Raw genomic sequence first — 16,122 nt, forward strand, 5'->3', positions numbered from 1 at the left:
AAAAACAAAAACGCAGAAAACCCAACTGTAGGATATACGTCAATTTAATTGAGAGATCAGAGTTCTTTAAACAGGGACATCATTTCACGTTGAAAAGCAGCTTCACGTGTACTTCAGAGAACCTGATGTACGCACTAACCTGCTCTGGGTGTCAAGAGCAATGCATAGGCAAACAGAAAGAGGTCTACTTCAAAGGATGGCTCTGCACAGATACCAGATCAAAATTCCCAAGACAGAAAAATAACAGTCAGCCAACACATCGACATCTGCGCCAATAACAAAATCCAAGCTTCAGAACTTTATCCCTCTTTCAATTCCAGGACGATAGAACCTGTAGCCAACGAATTAGTAAAATGCAAACCCCTTTTGAACGCATCTACAACAAACGACATATCCACCAGCGCCTTAAAATAACACAAACATGCACGGAAATATTAAAAATGATACATTCAAGAGATACCCAAGAATTCATTCAAAAATAGTCCGAATCACTGCAATAATTCACAACGAGCCACTTTTAGGTCACTTGACCATTGAGCATCCTACTACTACTATACCACCTGCATTCCCTTATTATTCTCCCTTCTCTTTCTGCTTCTTCTTCGTCTTCTTCCTCTCCGCCACCTCCTTGCTTTACTAATATTGCTGTTTAGAATAACACTTACACAAATGTTATAAACAATACATTCAAAAGAGATGACTCAAGAATTCAATAACTACTATCATCCACAACAAATCACTTTCAGGACACTTGATCATTTAGCATCCTACTACTATCATGGCACTCCCGCATTCTTTGTCCTCCACCTCCCCTTCTTCTTCTTCTTCTTCTTTTTTTTCTTCTTCTTCTTCTTCTTCTTCTTCTTCTTCTTTCTCTTCTTCTTCTTCTTCTTCTTGTTCTTTCTCTTCTTCTTCTTCTTCTTCTTCTTCTTCTTCTTCTTCTTCTTCTTCTTCTTCTTCTTCTGCTTCTTCTGCCCTGCCAAGAACTCACAATGACTTCGATGTCACAAGAGTAAACAAGAGAGACAGGGACAGGCAGAAACAAGGAAAATGCCTCTTGTATGGGAATATTATCCAAATATTTTTAAAACCTTTTCTTTTAATGTTTCCAAAATTTAATTGTTTTCCATACTTACAGTTGAAAAAGTCTCAATGACTGAAACCGGTACTGAAATGTGTTTATATAAAATTATTTTAGCATTTCCTACCATGACTTTTTCCACACACACATATATATATATAAATCTGTATGTATGTATATATGCACACACATGCATACACATATATATAAATAAATATATATATATATATATATATAATACAAAGGATATATAAGCATGTATACACACATATATGTGCATAATTACATCTACATGTGTATATAAATGCATATTCGGGTACAGGACGTTAGAAAAATGAACTACAGACAACAGGACGAACACATAGGAAAAGAAATAGCCATTTGGAATTATTCCTTCATCAGCTGCCTCTCTTGTTTGCACTCTATTTTCTCGATACCAATAACACACTTCCGTTACAGAGTGACAGTAGATGTACATGCGTACGAGGGAGATTAAGATAAAGTATGGTGGGACAGTATATGCTAACAAATATGTCGTCAATGAAATACTATAAACAAGAGGAACTCAACTTACAGAGTTGTTAGACTGGAAAGGTTTTGGAAGGTTTCCTCTTTGATTTCCGTGATCTGATTACCACCCAAATTCCTGTCAAATAAAATTGAGTGAAATTGAATTTGTAGGGAATAAATTCTTGATGAAAATAAAAAGGAAAACAGGAATTGAGGAAAAACATGATGTGAAAGAAATTGGGGACCACGGACTAAAAGAAATTTGAAACTTCGAAAAGAAATTGTGAAATAAGGTGAAGTAAGAGGAGTAGAATGAAAATGAGACTGAAAAGACGCAGAAGTGCAGGTGAGGGTGAGGTATATAAAGAGAAGAAGGAAGAGAAAATATATACAGAGAAGAAGGACAACAAAAGCAACAAGAAGCAAAAGATGAACAGGTCAGCGGGAGAACGAGAATGCGAACGATAAAAACCGATGAAGTACGATGAAATCCAGAGTAGGCTGAAAAGAAGAAAGATGAGTAGAAAATGGAGAATAAGTTGATAGTAATAAAACAGAATTAAATACAAAGAAGAATTAAAAGAAAGGAAAGAAAAATGAAAGATGGAAAGGACGAAAATAAAGGGAAGGAAAGGAAACGGAAAAAAGGTGAAGAAGGAGAAGAAAAAGGAGAACAAAAAGGAGGAAGGCGGAGAACAAGAGGGGGGGAGATGAAAAAGGAAAGGAACAAGAGGAAGAAGAAGAAGAAGAAGAAGAAGAAGAAGAAGAAGAAGAAGGCAGAGGAGAAGGAGAAGAGGAGAGGAAGAAGAAGCAGAAGGAGGGGAACAATAAGATGAAGAAAGTGAAGAAGGAGAAGAACAAGAACAAGAACAAGACAAAGAACAAGACAAAGAACAAGTAGAACAAGAAAATGGAGAAGAAGAAGAAGAAGAAGAAGAAGAAGAAGAAGAAGAAGAAGAAGAAGAAGAAGAAGAAGAAGAAAGAAACAAACAAACAAAATGGGTAAAATTTGGAAGCTGTAAAAATATTAATGTACTTTTAAATATGAAATTGCAATAGAGAATCACGGATGGTAATCTAGGCTATTGTAGAAATATACACAGTAAAATATATACAGGGTGAAATAGAAACACTAAGCCGTTTTGTATTTCACCGTGTATATATTTTACTATGTATATTTCTACAATAGCCTAGATTACCATCCATGATTCTCTATTGCAATTGCATATTTAAGAGTACATTAATATGTTTACACCTTCTTACACCTTTTTACACTATATATATATATATATATATATATATATATATATATATATATATATATATATATATATATATATATATATATATATATATATATATATATATATACATATATATATATAGAAAATGGAGGAAAATATGCTGTACCCAACGACTTGCAGACAGTGTATCCCGTTGAATTAACTTAATTTTAACTAAAGTGACAAAAAACCCCACAAAGTACAAGTGTTTATGACAAACCATGCTATATTGACAACCGGGTTTACAATAATTGGGTACCCTCCCAGCAGTATATTGGATAGATACTATCCCTTAGTGGGTTGAATCCTCAACCCCTTAACTCTCTTGCATTATATATATATATATATATATATATATATATATATATATATATATATATATGTATGCATGTATATATATATAATTTAGAGAAAAAACCCACAAGTCTTGAATTTATCCATGAAATCTACAATCAAATATAGACAATTTAATAAGTATATTTAATATTACATATTGTGAAACTTAATTTAATTTTAATTTTGATAAACTACCTTTAAATTTGCATTTTTATCGCTAATATTATCATCATAATTATTTTATACATATATATATATATATATATATATATATATATATATATATATATATATATATATATATATATTCACATACACACACAGAATAATCGACAAGCCAACACAGATTCATATTCACACATACTGACAGGCACACATATTTACAGACATTCACAATCATTAATACATTTCTATTGAAAAAGATTGAGAATGTAAAAGGAGACAAGGATGCGAAACAAAACGGGATGTTTTCTATTTAGTAATTAAAATTAATGATATCCTAAACTGTTTAGATATCGACGGTTCACGTATGGCACCTATAATCTTTAGTTCGAAAATACTAAAATGTACGTGTGATTCTATGCACGCATGATACCCTTAGGTCTAATTTATCATTAATCAAGTTGTTCTTGTCCCTATACTTAAATATCTTATGAGTTTCCATAGAACACAGCTCACGCCCGTATCGACTATCTCTATAAATCTGCGTTTTCTGTATTATATCCCGTTTAGAAATAAATTCTATCCCGCTTTCCTTCAGATCCGAAATCATGCTAGATAAGGACGTACAATTGACATTATGTTTGAGTTGAAAAGATGAAGAATGGTTATTGATATGTTTTACCTATTTATCGAACTTTCTATATATATGATGTTACCGGCTTCAGGTATGAGTGCACAATTTTAGCTTACGTATTGGATTAGACATCGACCTAATAACGGATAGTCGAATTTAACTCTGAAATTGCAACCAGGAACATCACCACCACTACTACTACTACTACTACTACTACTACTACTACTATTACTACTACTACTACTACTACAGGTACTATTATTATTATTATGATTATTATTATTATTATTATTATTATTATTATTATTATTCCTACTACTAATATCATATGTGTTATTTTTGCTTCTATTATTGTTTACATTTCCTTCAATTGTAGTATCATTCAGATTCATTTCCGCATCAACTGGCATCGTCACGAATCCCTGTGCTAGTATAAACCACGGAGTTACAGTCTATATTGTGCATATTAGATGTGCTAATACTGTTGTTTCTAATTCCTACATCACCATTAATATTATTCTCCTTGTAGGGGTTCAAACTATTGTTGACAGTAATATTATTATTATTAACCCCTCTTGCTGATTTTATATTCTTTCTAGTTAACCATGCCATGATGGTACCTATATTAGGAAGGAAAGAATACGAGTTTCTAAATATTCTATTATATTTATGCGAAGGAGGGGAATTTCTTTCTAAAATTGCCATAAATTTCTTATATATGTTTGTGGATATGGTACAGTTGAAGGGAACGTTGTACCAGACCAAATAATTATTTACAGACCTCTTACAATGGCGGAATCTACCGGCTATGTCAACGCCTCCCAAAATCGCGACTTGATTGTTTGGCAAGGCTATATTATTAGTATTGTTCTGATCATTAGAGGGTGACATAATCCGCTCAGTCAACCCTACTACATTTATTATATAAACTAATGTTCTTACTGGTTATAGCATCTAATTTCCTATTGTTACTTATCTTTTTATTTAAATTGATGGATTTGTTGGATGTTTTTATAGAAGGTCTGTTTTCCCGACCAAGTAGGCCAGTATCCCACTTCTCATTTAAAATCTCATTATTTCTACTTATTGGTGGGTGTTATACTTTCTGGATTAAGAAAACTAATTCCATGGTTGTATCCCGCCTTACACAAAGCGAAGTTATAGTGGTGGGAATGGGTATTCGTAATTCTTTTAGAAATATTTATGACTACTGATTTTAATATATTAGGTAGGTAATTTGATGATTTGTTCACATACCTCGTAACTACACCTAGTTTCCTATAAGTATGATATAATCCCGAGTTAATGTCTAAAGTAGGATTCATGAAAGTTTCCACCTTTGTGCCATATTCAAACGTAATTCCTAGGTTGAAGCTTTCAAAAAAATGTTCTAATTCTTTTCCTCCTTCTTTCTGTGACCAATTTGTTGTCGCTAGGGACAATAAATAGAGTATCAGTGTTATATAAACATCCCTGCAATTCAGGTATTTCTCTATTGAGGCACTTTAAGAGATACGTGCCACCTAGGTTATTAATTTCCGCCGAATCACTCGTGCCCGTAGCGATATCAAAATCATCAGAGGTATCAGACCTCGTCCATAAGTTACACTCAAATTCTATGATAACCTTCATGGCTAAACGAATAATGTCAATTTTATCCTTTGTTATGAGGAAGAGGTTTTGTGCGAAAATGGGTGATTTGTTAAGAAGAATAGGAGATATACTAAAATAATAGCTGTTAATATCAAATTGAATAAACGAATAATTACGTATATTTTCAATGGATTTGAACCAATATATCATTTCATCGTATCAACCCGTAATTTGAGATATAGAATACGAATTATTAGGGGTAGTATAGTATCCAGAATAGATTTACAAAGTCGACCAATATCCGACTTTGTCGGGTAAATCAGTCAAACAGCAGGATTATCCAGGAAGTTCTTTTTATGATCTTTGCGGTCAATCCTCGGTTCATTTGGTTTTTCCATCATAATTTCTTTAATTTCTAATGTGGTGACCAATGGATTCTTTTTCGCGGTTATTTTATATTTAGCGTTGAATTCTTTCATTATTAGTCTTCTAGTCTTCTATAGGTAATACAGTCTAGTCTATATAAGTCACCTGTTTTATCCGCCGGTAGATATATATGTATATATATATATATATATGTATATATATATATATATATATATATATATATATATATATATATATATATATATATATATATAAGTCAGTAAATAGTGGGGCTGTGTTAACCGCACGTGGAGAAATAATAGGACAATGAAAAATAATAAGGCAGAATGCTAAACTGAAAGCATATTTTAATATATATTTCTAACCGGCTTTCATTGCATGGCAAATTTTCAAGAAGAGGGAGAATGAAAATGTTTTTTTTATAAAGAAGTAAAAAATGAAAAAAAAATAATATATAAAAAAATATATTTAAAAAATAAGTATACCAATACATTATATTGTGTTTGATTTTTAAAGTTCAATGGTAATCCATGTAGAGAATAGTTGGAAAAATAAGGATGCATGAAAATTGAGAATTGTGTTAGGTTTAAAAAAAAGAGAAAAGGGGCTAAAAGTTTATGTGTTAAGCAAGAAGTGTGGTGTCAAAACAGGAAGTGTGTGTAAGGGGAGACAAATCTCTTTAGTTGGAGTTATGGACTCTTTTTCAACAGGAAGTTTATGTCTGTTCTTAGTGAGATAAGGTCACTGAGGGGTTTGTGTGTTAAGAAATGGTTGGAATTTCTCTATGAAAAGATTCTCCTTGATTCTTTCTTGTGTGGAGATTCTGTCTTTACATTGATAGAAAGGGAGTATAAGGAATTTATGGTTTTTGTTTCTGGCGCAAGAGTCTATGCGGCCACTGAGTGGAATTTGGCGGTATTGAGGGAGATGTATTTGTTCTTTATGAACTGCTACTCTTCTACGCAACGGGAGGCTCGTCTGTCCTATATAGAAGTGTTGGCAATCTGCGCATGTGAGGGCATAAATGAGGTTCCCAGAGGAACAAGAGAAATTGGTTTTGATTTTAAACTTTGTTCCTCGTTTGAAGGTAAATTCAGAGCCTTCAAGTCGGTAGGGGCAGGTACCACAATTAGGGCATGCACATTTTTTAACTGATGGGTATGGAAGTGGTGTATGTACTTTGGCATTGGTTAAGAGTTTTTTCAAAGATTTGTGTTGCCTTTTGCATTTAAGGACTTTCTGTGTATTGATGATATTGTTCATTTTCGGGTCTGTGGTGAGTACGGGGAGGTTTTGTTGGATTGTGGTGTATGCTTCGATGTTTTGGGGGTTGTGGGTGGAGATGTATGGAGGTATTTTGGGGTTGGGTGTGTTTTTGTGTTGGTTGGTTCTTAGTGTGTTTTTGTCAAGTTCCTTAGCACGTTTTATTCCAAAATCTATGAGTGTGGAGGGATATTGGCGTTGTAATAGTGTTTTTTGAGGTCTTGTAAGCGTATTTCTCGAGTGGTTGGGTGAGAGAAAATGGTGCAAATTCTTTTAGCTAAATTGAAGGGGATATATATATATAGAGAGAGAGAGGGAGAGTCAATTCAAGGATATCTTATCCCTGCTAGGAATTAAGAATTCCAAGATTTCACTGGTTTAATTTCCATCATATTAGAAAAAATTCTATTTTGTGTGATAGATTATAGTAGGTAAATTTTATAATATAAGATAATGGAGAAAGAAATATGTGTATTCACATTACTTGACTCATAGTATGTTTTTAAGATATAAATGCAAATAAATTTAATTTTTAAAAAACCATAGAAGACTAAAAAGTCTACATTTGTTTCGATTCTAGTCCCTTGGAAATTCAATATGCAAAACATATTAAATCCGATGTTACGAATTTAAGTTGTAAGGTGTAGAATATAAATTGTCAGGGGCTAGAATCAAAACATATATAGGTCTTGTGTGATACTTTTTAAAAAAGAAATGGCTGGAAAATTACTTTATTTATCACATAGACACGGGCTGAAATCGCCTTCTTCTATCATGTGGCGCTACTCAGTAGTTGCCCTTATTATAATTATATTTTCAAACCTATATACTTTGTATTAATTTTTGCCTAATTGGTTTTTTACATAATAGCTACTTGCCCTTGTTATAATTACACACCCAAAGAAACACACACACACACACACACACACACACACACACACACACACACACACACACACACACACACACAGACAGACACACAGACAGGCTCACACATATATATATATATATATATGCATGCAATACATGTTTGCCCTGAATAACAAACATTGGATAGAGAATGATAGAAGAGTTAAAGACGAGTGAGGGATATTAAAATGAAGTAAGGGGAGGCATTACATATTTAGAAATATATCGTAAGTGAAATATTGTAAACAGGACTGATTGAACTTACAGAGTTGTTAAACTGGAAAGATTTTCGAATGTTTCTGTTTTTATTTCCTTGATATCGTTACCACCCAAATTCCTGTCAAATAAAATTGAATCAAGTAAAATTTGTAAGGAACAGATTCTTCATGAAAAAAAGAAAGAAGAATTCAGGAAAAGCGTGATGTAAAAGAAATTAGAGCCGACTGTCTAAAACAAGTTTAACATTTGAAAGGAGATGGTAAATATAGAGGAGGAGAATAAAGCGAAGACGGAAAGAGGTGAGCCCCGTTTTATGCTCGGGTCAAGGAATAGAATGCAACTCCCAATACTAGAAGCGGGGCCCGACAGCATATTCTGGTTTACCCCGCCGCATCATGCTAGTTCCGTACCCCTTTCAGGAACATCAAATTCACTCACCCGTCGACAAACAATCTCTAAGTTTTCTTGCCATTTATAAACCTTTTTGCTTCTCTCACTCCAACACCTCTAACCACCAAAGTTTTCCTCACTCATTCCATCCACACAAACCGAGGCTTGCCTCTGGTTCTATTGCCTACCACCTGTGCCTCATCCAACTTCTCCATTTGACAAAACCACCTCAACATTCGTCTATCCATTTTGCTAGATAGTTTTTTCTCATTCGTGCTCGCCTTTGCATCTCCTCGTTCCTCATCCTGTCCATCTATGTGACACCAACCATAGCCCTCAGAAATCTCATCTCAAACACATCTAGTCGCCTCATTTCCGTCTCTCTTGCCCCCCACCTCTACGTCTCTGGACCATATAACTTTCTGGGCACAATCACGCCCTCATACCCACTTCTTTTCGCTTTCATACTCAACCTTTTTATCTCTCAGCATACTTTTCACAACTCCAGGTATCTTACTCTCCTCCCTCACACCATATTCTAATTCCTCACCGAGCCCCCCATCCGCCGTCACATGTAATTTCAGGTACTTAAAATCACTCACGTCCTCTAACATCTCACCATTTATATTCACATACATCCTACCAGCCATGTTATCTCTCGAATCCTTCACCACCTTACACTTAGCTATATTCACTTTCAGATTCCTTCTCTCACACAATCTTCCAAACTCTACCACCAGTCTCCTCAAATGCTCTTCTGAATTCGCCACCAGTGCTGTATCATCAGCAAGCAACAACTTAATCACCTACCATTTCTCTCCGTTTTATCCTACTATTTGTTCTCCCCTACCAAATGTTCTAGCATTTACCTCTCTCACCACACCATCGATATATAAATTAAACATCCACAGGAATATCTCACAACTCTGTCTTAAACCCACCTTCATATCAAACCACTCACTTACTTCACCACCCACCCTAACGCACGCCCTACATTCTCTATAAAATGTCTGTATAGTTCTCAACAATCTACCATCTACTGCATACAAAGACAACACCTGTCACATTGCATCCCTACCCACACGCACATATACCTTCTCTAGGTTCATAAAGCTCCAATGCACCTCCCTCCTTTTTAATCAAAACTTCTCACACATATACCTTAATACAAATATTAGATCTTCTGATATTTTTTAATATTCTAGACCACTGGTTTTAATTGATTAATATCAATTTCTACCCTCATTAATAAATGTTATACATATATATATATATATTTATAAACATGTATATATATATATATATATATATATATATATATATATATATATATATATATATATATATATATATATATGCATGTATGTATACATATGTATATATATATATATATATATATATATATATATATATATATACATATGTATACATACATGCATATATATATATATATATATATATATATATATATATATATATATATATATATATATATATATATATATATATATATATATATATATATATATATATATATACATGTTTATAAATATATATATATATATATATGTATAAGATTTATTAATGAGGGTAGAAATTGATATTAATCAATTAAAACCAGTGGTCTAGAATATTAAAAAAAATCAGAAGATTAAAATTATATTACATACAAAATAAGAAGAATGACCAGCAAAAGTGGATTCATATATGCTAGAAATAGATGCCAAATCATCCAATCGCAAACAAAATATATGTTCTCAGTAAAAATTTAGCGACACAACAGATTGTAAAAGGGCAAGACAAATGAAAAAATACTAAATAAAAAATATATGTAATATAATTTTAATCTTCCGATTTATTTAATATGCTAGACATCTGGCTTTAATTGATTAATATCAATTTCAACCCTCATTAATAAATTGTATATAATAATGTTATCATACCGGTAAATTAGCTGCAAAAATTTATTTACTGCAGAATTATTTCCGGACTTAACGTGCCAGATTGAAGACAATTGAAATGATACACTGAATGTAATTTGTAGAACTCTACACGTACTCCCTTTCGGGTGGACGTCTTGTGTCTAGTTCTGGAAATTGCATTGCTAATCGACGGACCACGCTGACGATCCTGCAGATATTTACTTATGTAAATTTTAGGTTAATCGTCTTTTATTTGTCTTGCCCTTTTACAATCTGTTGTGTCGCTGAATTTTTACTGAGAACATATATTTTTTTCGTGGTTAGATGATTCGGCATCTATTTCTAGCATATAAGAGTCCACTTTTGCTGACCATTCCTCTTATTTTTGTATGTTATATATATATGTATATATATATATATATATATATATATATATATATATATATAAGTTTTATATATATATATATATATATATATATATATATATATATATATATATATATATATATATATATATATATATACATACATATATACGTTTATCAGCAAAAAGTATTCAGAACCGATTATTTATAAGATATTAATATTGCTATTTATTATCGAACGCAATATAAATAGTTGATAATAAGCGCAACATTAATATAGCTGGTGGCAGGCTTAATGAACACCATTATATAACTCAAGAATTAAAATTATATTAACCTTAAGGATACATTCAAGTGTCGACCCGCTAGGAATGAGAGTAAAAACCCTTATTTGGAGCACCCAAAATATATCCACGGAAAACAATATTTAACACTCTCCGAGCAGACTGAAAAATACATTCACATACAAGTATAGCATAAAGATATATATTTATTGGTACATGTACATATGTGGACTCGTTTCTGGTTGTCCAAATAAGGGTTTTGATTCTTATTTCTAGCGGTAGACATTTTAATGTATCCTTATGTTTAATATATAGACGTATATATTAATGCCCTACATGTTTGGCACTGAAACGTCACGATAACAATAACACACTTACGTTACAGACAGCAGCTGTAAAAGCGCGCGAGGGAGATTGAAATAAAGTATGGTTAGACATTACATACTAAGAAACATGTCATCAATGAAATACTATAAACAAGAGGAACTCAACTTACAGAGTTGCTAAACTGGAAAGATTTTGGAAGGATTCTGCTTTGATTTCTTTGATTTGGTTACCACCCAAATCCCTGTCAAATAAAATTGAGTTAAGTAGAATTTGTATGGAATGGATTATTGATGTAAAGCAGGAAAAATAATTAAGGAAGAACGTGATATGACAGAAATTAGAGACACACGGATTGAAAGAAATTTGAGACTTTACTCCTTGAACAAAACTGCATTAACTGCAGAATATGTCATGACATACTACAGGTGGTTATAAAAGAGAAAGGTTAATTCTACTTTGCTGCATATTTCTACGAGTTTGTACGTATATTGGTTATGCGCTGACGCGGTTCGCTTGCGTATTTGTAGATACTCGTAAATTTATGCTATGAAATATCGTTTCTGATGAAAGCAGTAGGCAATATATTTTTTGTCCTCTAAGCATAAAATAGTGTCTTCTTCATAGTTAACCAAACGTTTAATTCATTTCTTTCTTTTTCTCGCCTACAATACACTGTCTTATTCTCAGACATTTTAAAGTGTTAACTATTTCTCCAGCGCACGGAGAGTCTTATAACCAATCACTTGTTATAATTATGTATATAATTATGAAATATTTGTAAAATTTACCTGTAAGCTTTTTATTTTCGCGCTGACACCCACACTGGTAAAATCATTACTGATTTTTACCCTTTATTATAATTTACGTATACGTGTATACATACATACATACATGCAATCATACATACATACATACATACATACATACATATATATATATACATATAAATATATATATATATATATATATATATATATATATATATATATATATATATATATATATATATATATATATATATATATATACATGTATGTGTATATATATATATATATATATATATATATATATATATATATATATATATATATATGTGTGTGTGTGTGTGTGTTGTTGTACTTGGGGATGGTCATATTTCCAGTTTAGCCAATAAAAACACACGCACTGTATATTTGGTGTTAATTTGCTTCAGCTTTATATTACATTAATCTTATTTCGGCCAGAGTTTTTTCGTCACACTTTTGTGACCTCCTCAGTGGTCCTTATATATACATTCACATATATATTCACATACATACAGAAAAATGTTATACAGGCCACTCCATATTTATATTCACACAAACTCACATACACATTTTTACAGACATTCACAAACAGTGACACATTTATATCAAAATAAGAATTTAAAATGTTAAGAGAGACAGAGATGCGGGAAAGTCTTAATTATTCAGTAATGCAACGTAATGATATCCTAAACTGGGCATGTCACCGAAGGTTCCTGCCTGAAATTTTGCGATATTAATTTCATTCAAATATCTGCAATTAAAAATCTTCGTCGGTAAATTTTAGTTGGTAAGTTATTCCGGCCTTGTGATCTCAAGTGACCCAAATGGACTGACAATTTTCTATGAAAGACAATTGCCAAGTCGTCAGCAATTGATCGTGAGCCATAGGTTGGTAAGCAGTTCACTGCGAGCTTTTGGCAGAGATCTTTTAACCTTGCATAACAATAATCGTAAGGAGTCGGGTGATTACTTTATTTCCCTCGACTTTAAATTATATATCTAAAATCCACGGTATAAAAGTGGCGAAGAGTTGTTTGATGCTTGCGTTCGGAGTATATATTTTTACCTTTCAGTACGAATCCAAAAGAAAATCGTTTTACATCGAAGATATATTCGATCCTCTGGCGAAGTTGCATTAACAACAGCTGCACCAACAATAGCAATTACAACAGGAACAACAACAAATCCAACAGATACTGGAATTAATGCTGAAGAAGTCGGAAAATAATGCAGGTTTTTCCTCGCAGGAGAGTATAACCAATTCAACTGAAGAAATCAGTTATAATTGAGAAGTGATTACCTTCTCTGCATTTCGAAGATACAAAGACATTTTCAAAGAAGGACATGAACATTGGTTTGACGAGAACAATTACGACTGTTTGAAGAAAGTTTTCCCCCTGCTTAACAAGAAAAATATAGTTACTATATTATGCCGAAGAAAGCAGGTCAGGTTTGTTTCGATGAAACAATATTTTATCGAAAATAATCCCTGCAAGAAGTTCCCTGTTCAATACTCACTGGCAGTGTTTAAATTTGGTCAAAAAAAATGATGATGGAGGTTTTGTCACATATGCTGGGTGTTTAACAGAGTGTGTGAAAAATTCAAATTATATGAATTAACCCCTGATCTATTCAAATGCCTAATTTGTGCCCAATGGTTAAATGCAAGCAGAGATGCATATATACGTTCTCGGATATTAACAAAATTAGAACAGGACTCAGACTTAACTCTGCAGGCAGTAGGATAAGAATTCCAGTGGATTATAATTCTAAGCCAAGGCTAAGATAAAATTTAAGAAAAAGATTGTTCTCATACTCATGCGTGTAAAGGATAAAATAAAAGAAAAAAACAATCTGAAGACCGAATCCATGCTATGTGTGCGCAAGCTTACATTTTGAAAGTACCCGACCATTTAAAAACCGAAAATGTTTTGAATGTGGAAAAACTGGCCAAAAAAGCTGACATTGTAAAGCGAAACAAAAACATTCGAACGAAAAAAATATGGCATAAATGTATTGTCATCAGAAATCGTGGGTGAAGCGCAGAAAACTAAATTTGTGTTCATATAAATGAATAATGTGAACATAAAGTTACAATTGGATATCACGATAATTAATGCAGATACATGGAGCAGAATAGGGAAACCTAGATTTAAAGGAATTTCGAAAATTGTACTTGGTGTTGCAGGAAAAAATTTCATCTTATGGGCGAAAAGATAAGAGATGTTATATTCCGTGGAAAAACCTCGGAAGGCATTTTTTGTACTGAATAATACGACGAAGAAGAAGGTATAGGAGAAGAGAGAAAAGTGTAAGAAAGAGAAATATAAAAAAAGAACAAACGGGCAAGAGAATAAAAACGGGGAGGAAAAGAGGTAGGTGATAAGAAGAATAAAAAAGACGAAAAAACAGGAGAAAAAGGAGTACAAGAGAAAGATAAAGAAGTAGTAGAATATTTAGAGACTAAGAAAAAAAAGTAGATGAAGAAAACGAATAAGAAAAAGGAAAAGAAGACAAAGTAGAAGACGAAGAAGAACAACAAGAACAAGATGAAGAAGACGAAGAAGATGAAATAGAAGAGAAAGTAGAAGAAAGGATAAACAGAAGAGAAGGAAGAAGAAGAGTTCGAAAAAAGGAAGAAAAAAACTAAGAATGATGTTGATGAGGATAATTACGGGGATAAGATGAATTAAAAGTTGGAGAAGAAAAAGGAGAAAAAAAGAAGAGAACTCGGAACAAGTAGATGATGTAGAAGACGAAGACGAAAACGAAGAATAAGAAAAGTAAGAAAGAGAATAAGCAGAAGAAACAGAAAAGTAGGAAGGAGAAAAGAAGAAGATAAAAAGAGAACGAGAAATAGAAATAATCTATGAAAAATAACAGGGAGAAGCAGCAGAAGAGAAGACGAAAGAAAAAGTAGAGAAAGAAGAAAGAAGAAGAAGAAGAAGAAGAAGAAGAAGAAGAAGAAGAAGAAGAAGAAGAAGAAGAAGAAGAAGAAGAAGAAGAAGAAGAAGAAGAAGAAGAAGAAGAAGTAGAAGAAGAAGAAAACGAAGAAGAAGGCATAGAAGAAGACGGCGAAGAAGAAAAAGATAAAAAAAGAATAAGAAGAAAAAGAAAAAAACGAATAGAAGAGGGATAAAAAGCATACGTTCTTTATGTATGTTTATGTCAATGGAGAGTGAGAAATCTGAAAAGCGTCAAACACATAGTGGTATCTGTAATAGTAGTAGTAGTAGTGTTAGTAGTAGTAAAGAAGGGAATTTGGAGTTGATAAGGGTTAGTTGGAACAAAAAATGTTATACATACCAACACATATTCAGATTTACACACTCACGGACACACATATTTACAGACACAAACAATCACACAAAGACGTGGTGCGAACGGAAATGCGAAGGGTTTAAAGAATGAGTAATATATTGTCAATGGAATATTATGAACAAGACTTATTTAACTTACAGTTTACTTAAACTGGGCAAATCACGGCAGAATCTTACTTCAATTTTTTCGATCTTATTATTCTGCAAGTATCTGTAACATAATAAAATTCAGTTGATAGGAGAAAGTATAGACGCGCTGTATTACATAAAATATTATGGCTACACAAATACTTGCTGGAAGAAAAAGAAAGTAGGTAATATAAATGGTAATATGAGGATAAAAGGAGGAGGA

The 16,122-nt window shown here is 32.6% G+C and overlaps 1 protein-coding gene across 2 annotated transcripts in view; it reads right to left on the bottom strand.

Annotated features, from left to right (window-relative positions):
* The window catches only part of LOC106869292 (uncharacterized), a 247,362-nt gene that overhangs the window by 124,658 nt on the left and 106,582 nt on the right, over window positions 1–16,122 (bottom strand). For both annotated transcript variants that reach the window (XR_016238965.1, XM_089345317.1), the window contains exons 37-40: window positions 15,910–15,981; window positions 11,835–11,906; window positions 8,424–8,495; window positions 1,656–1,727 (exon numbers count right to left, since the gene is read on the bottom strand). Coding sequence is in view for 1 of the 2 variants with exons in the window: in XM_089345317.1 (XP_089201443.1) it covers window positions 1,656–1,727; window positions 8,424–8,495; window positions 11,835–11,906; window positions 15,910–15,981 (288 nt within the window). In the remaining variant the exon portion in view is untranslated. The remainder of the gene's footprint in view (window positions 1–1,655; window positions 1,728–8,423; window positions 8,496–11,834; window positions 11,907–15,909; window positions 15,982–16,122) is intronic.

This window comes from Octopus bimaculoides, chromosome 29, assembly GCF_046866305.1.
Source record: "Octopus bimaculoides isolate indiv1 chromosome 29, ASM4686630v1, whole genome shotgun sequence".
Classification (NCBI taxonomy): domain Eukaryota; kingdom Metazoa; phylum Mollusca; class Cephalopoda; order Octopoda; family Octopodidae; genus Octopus; species Octopus bimaculoides.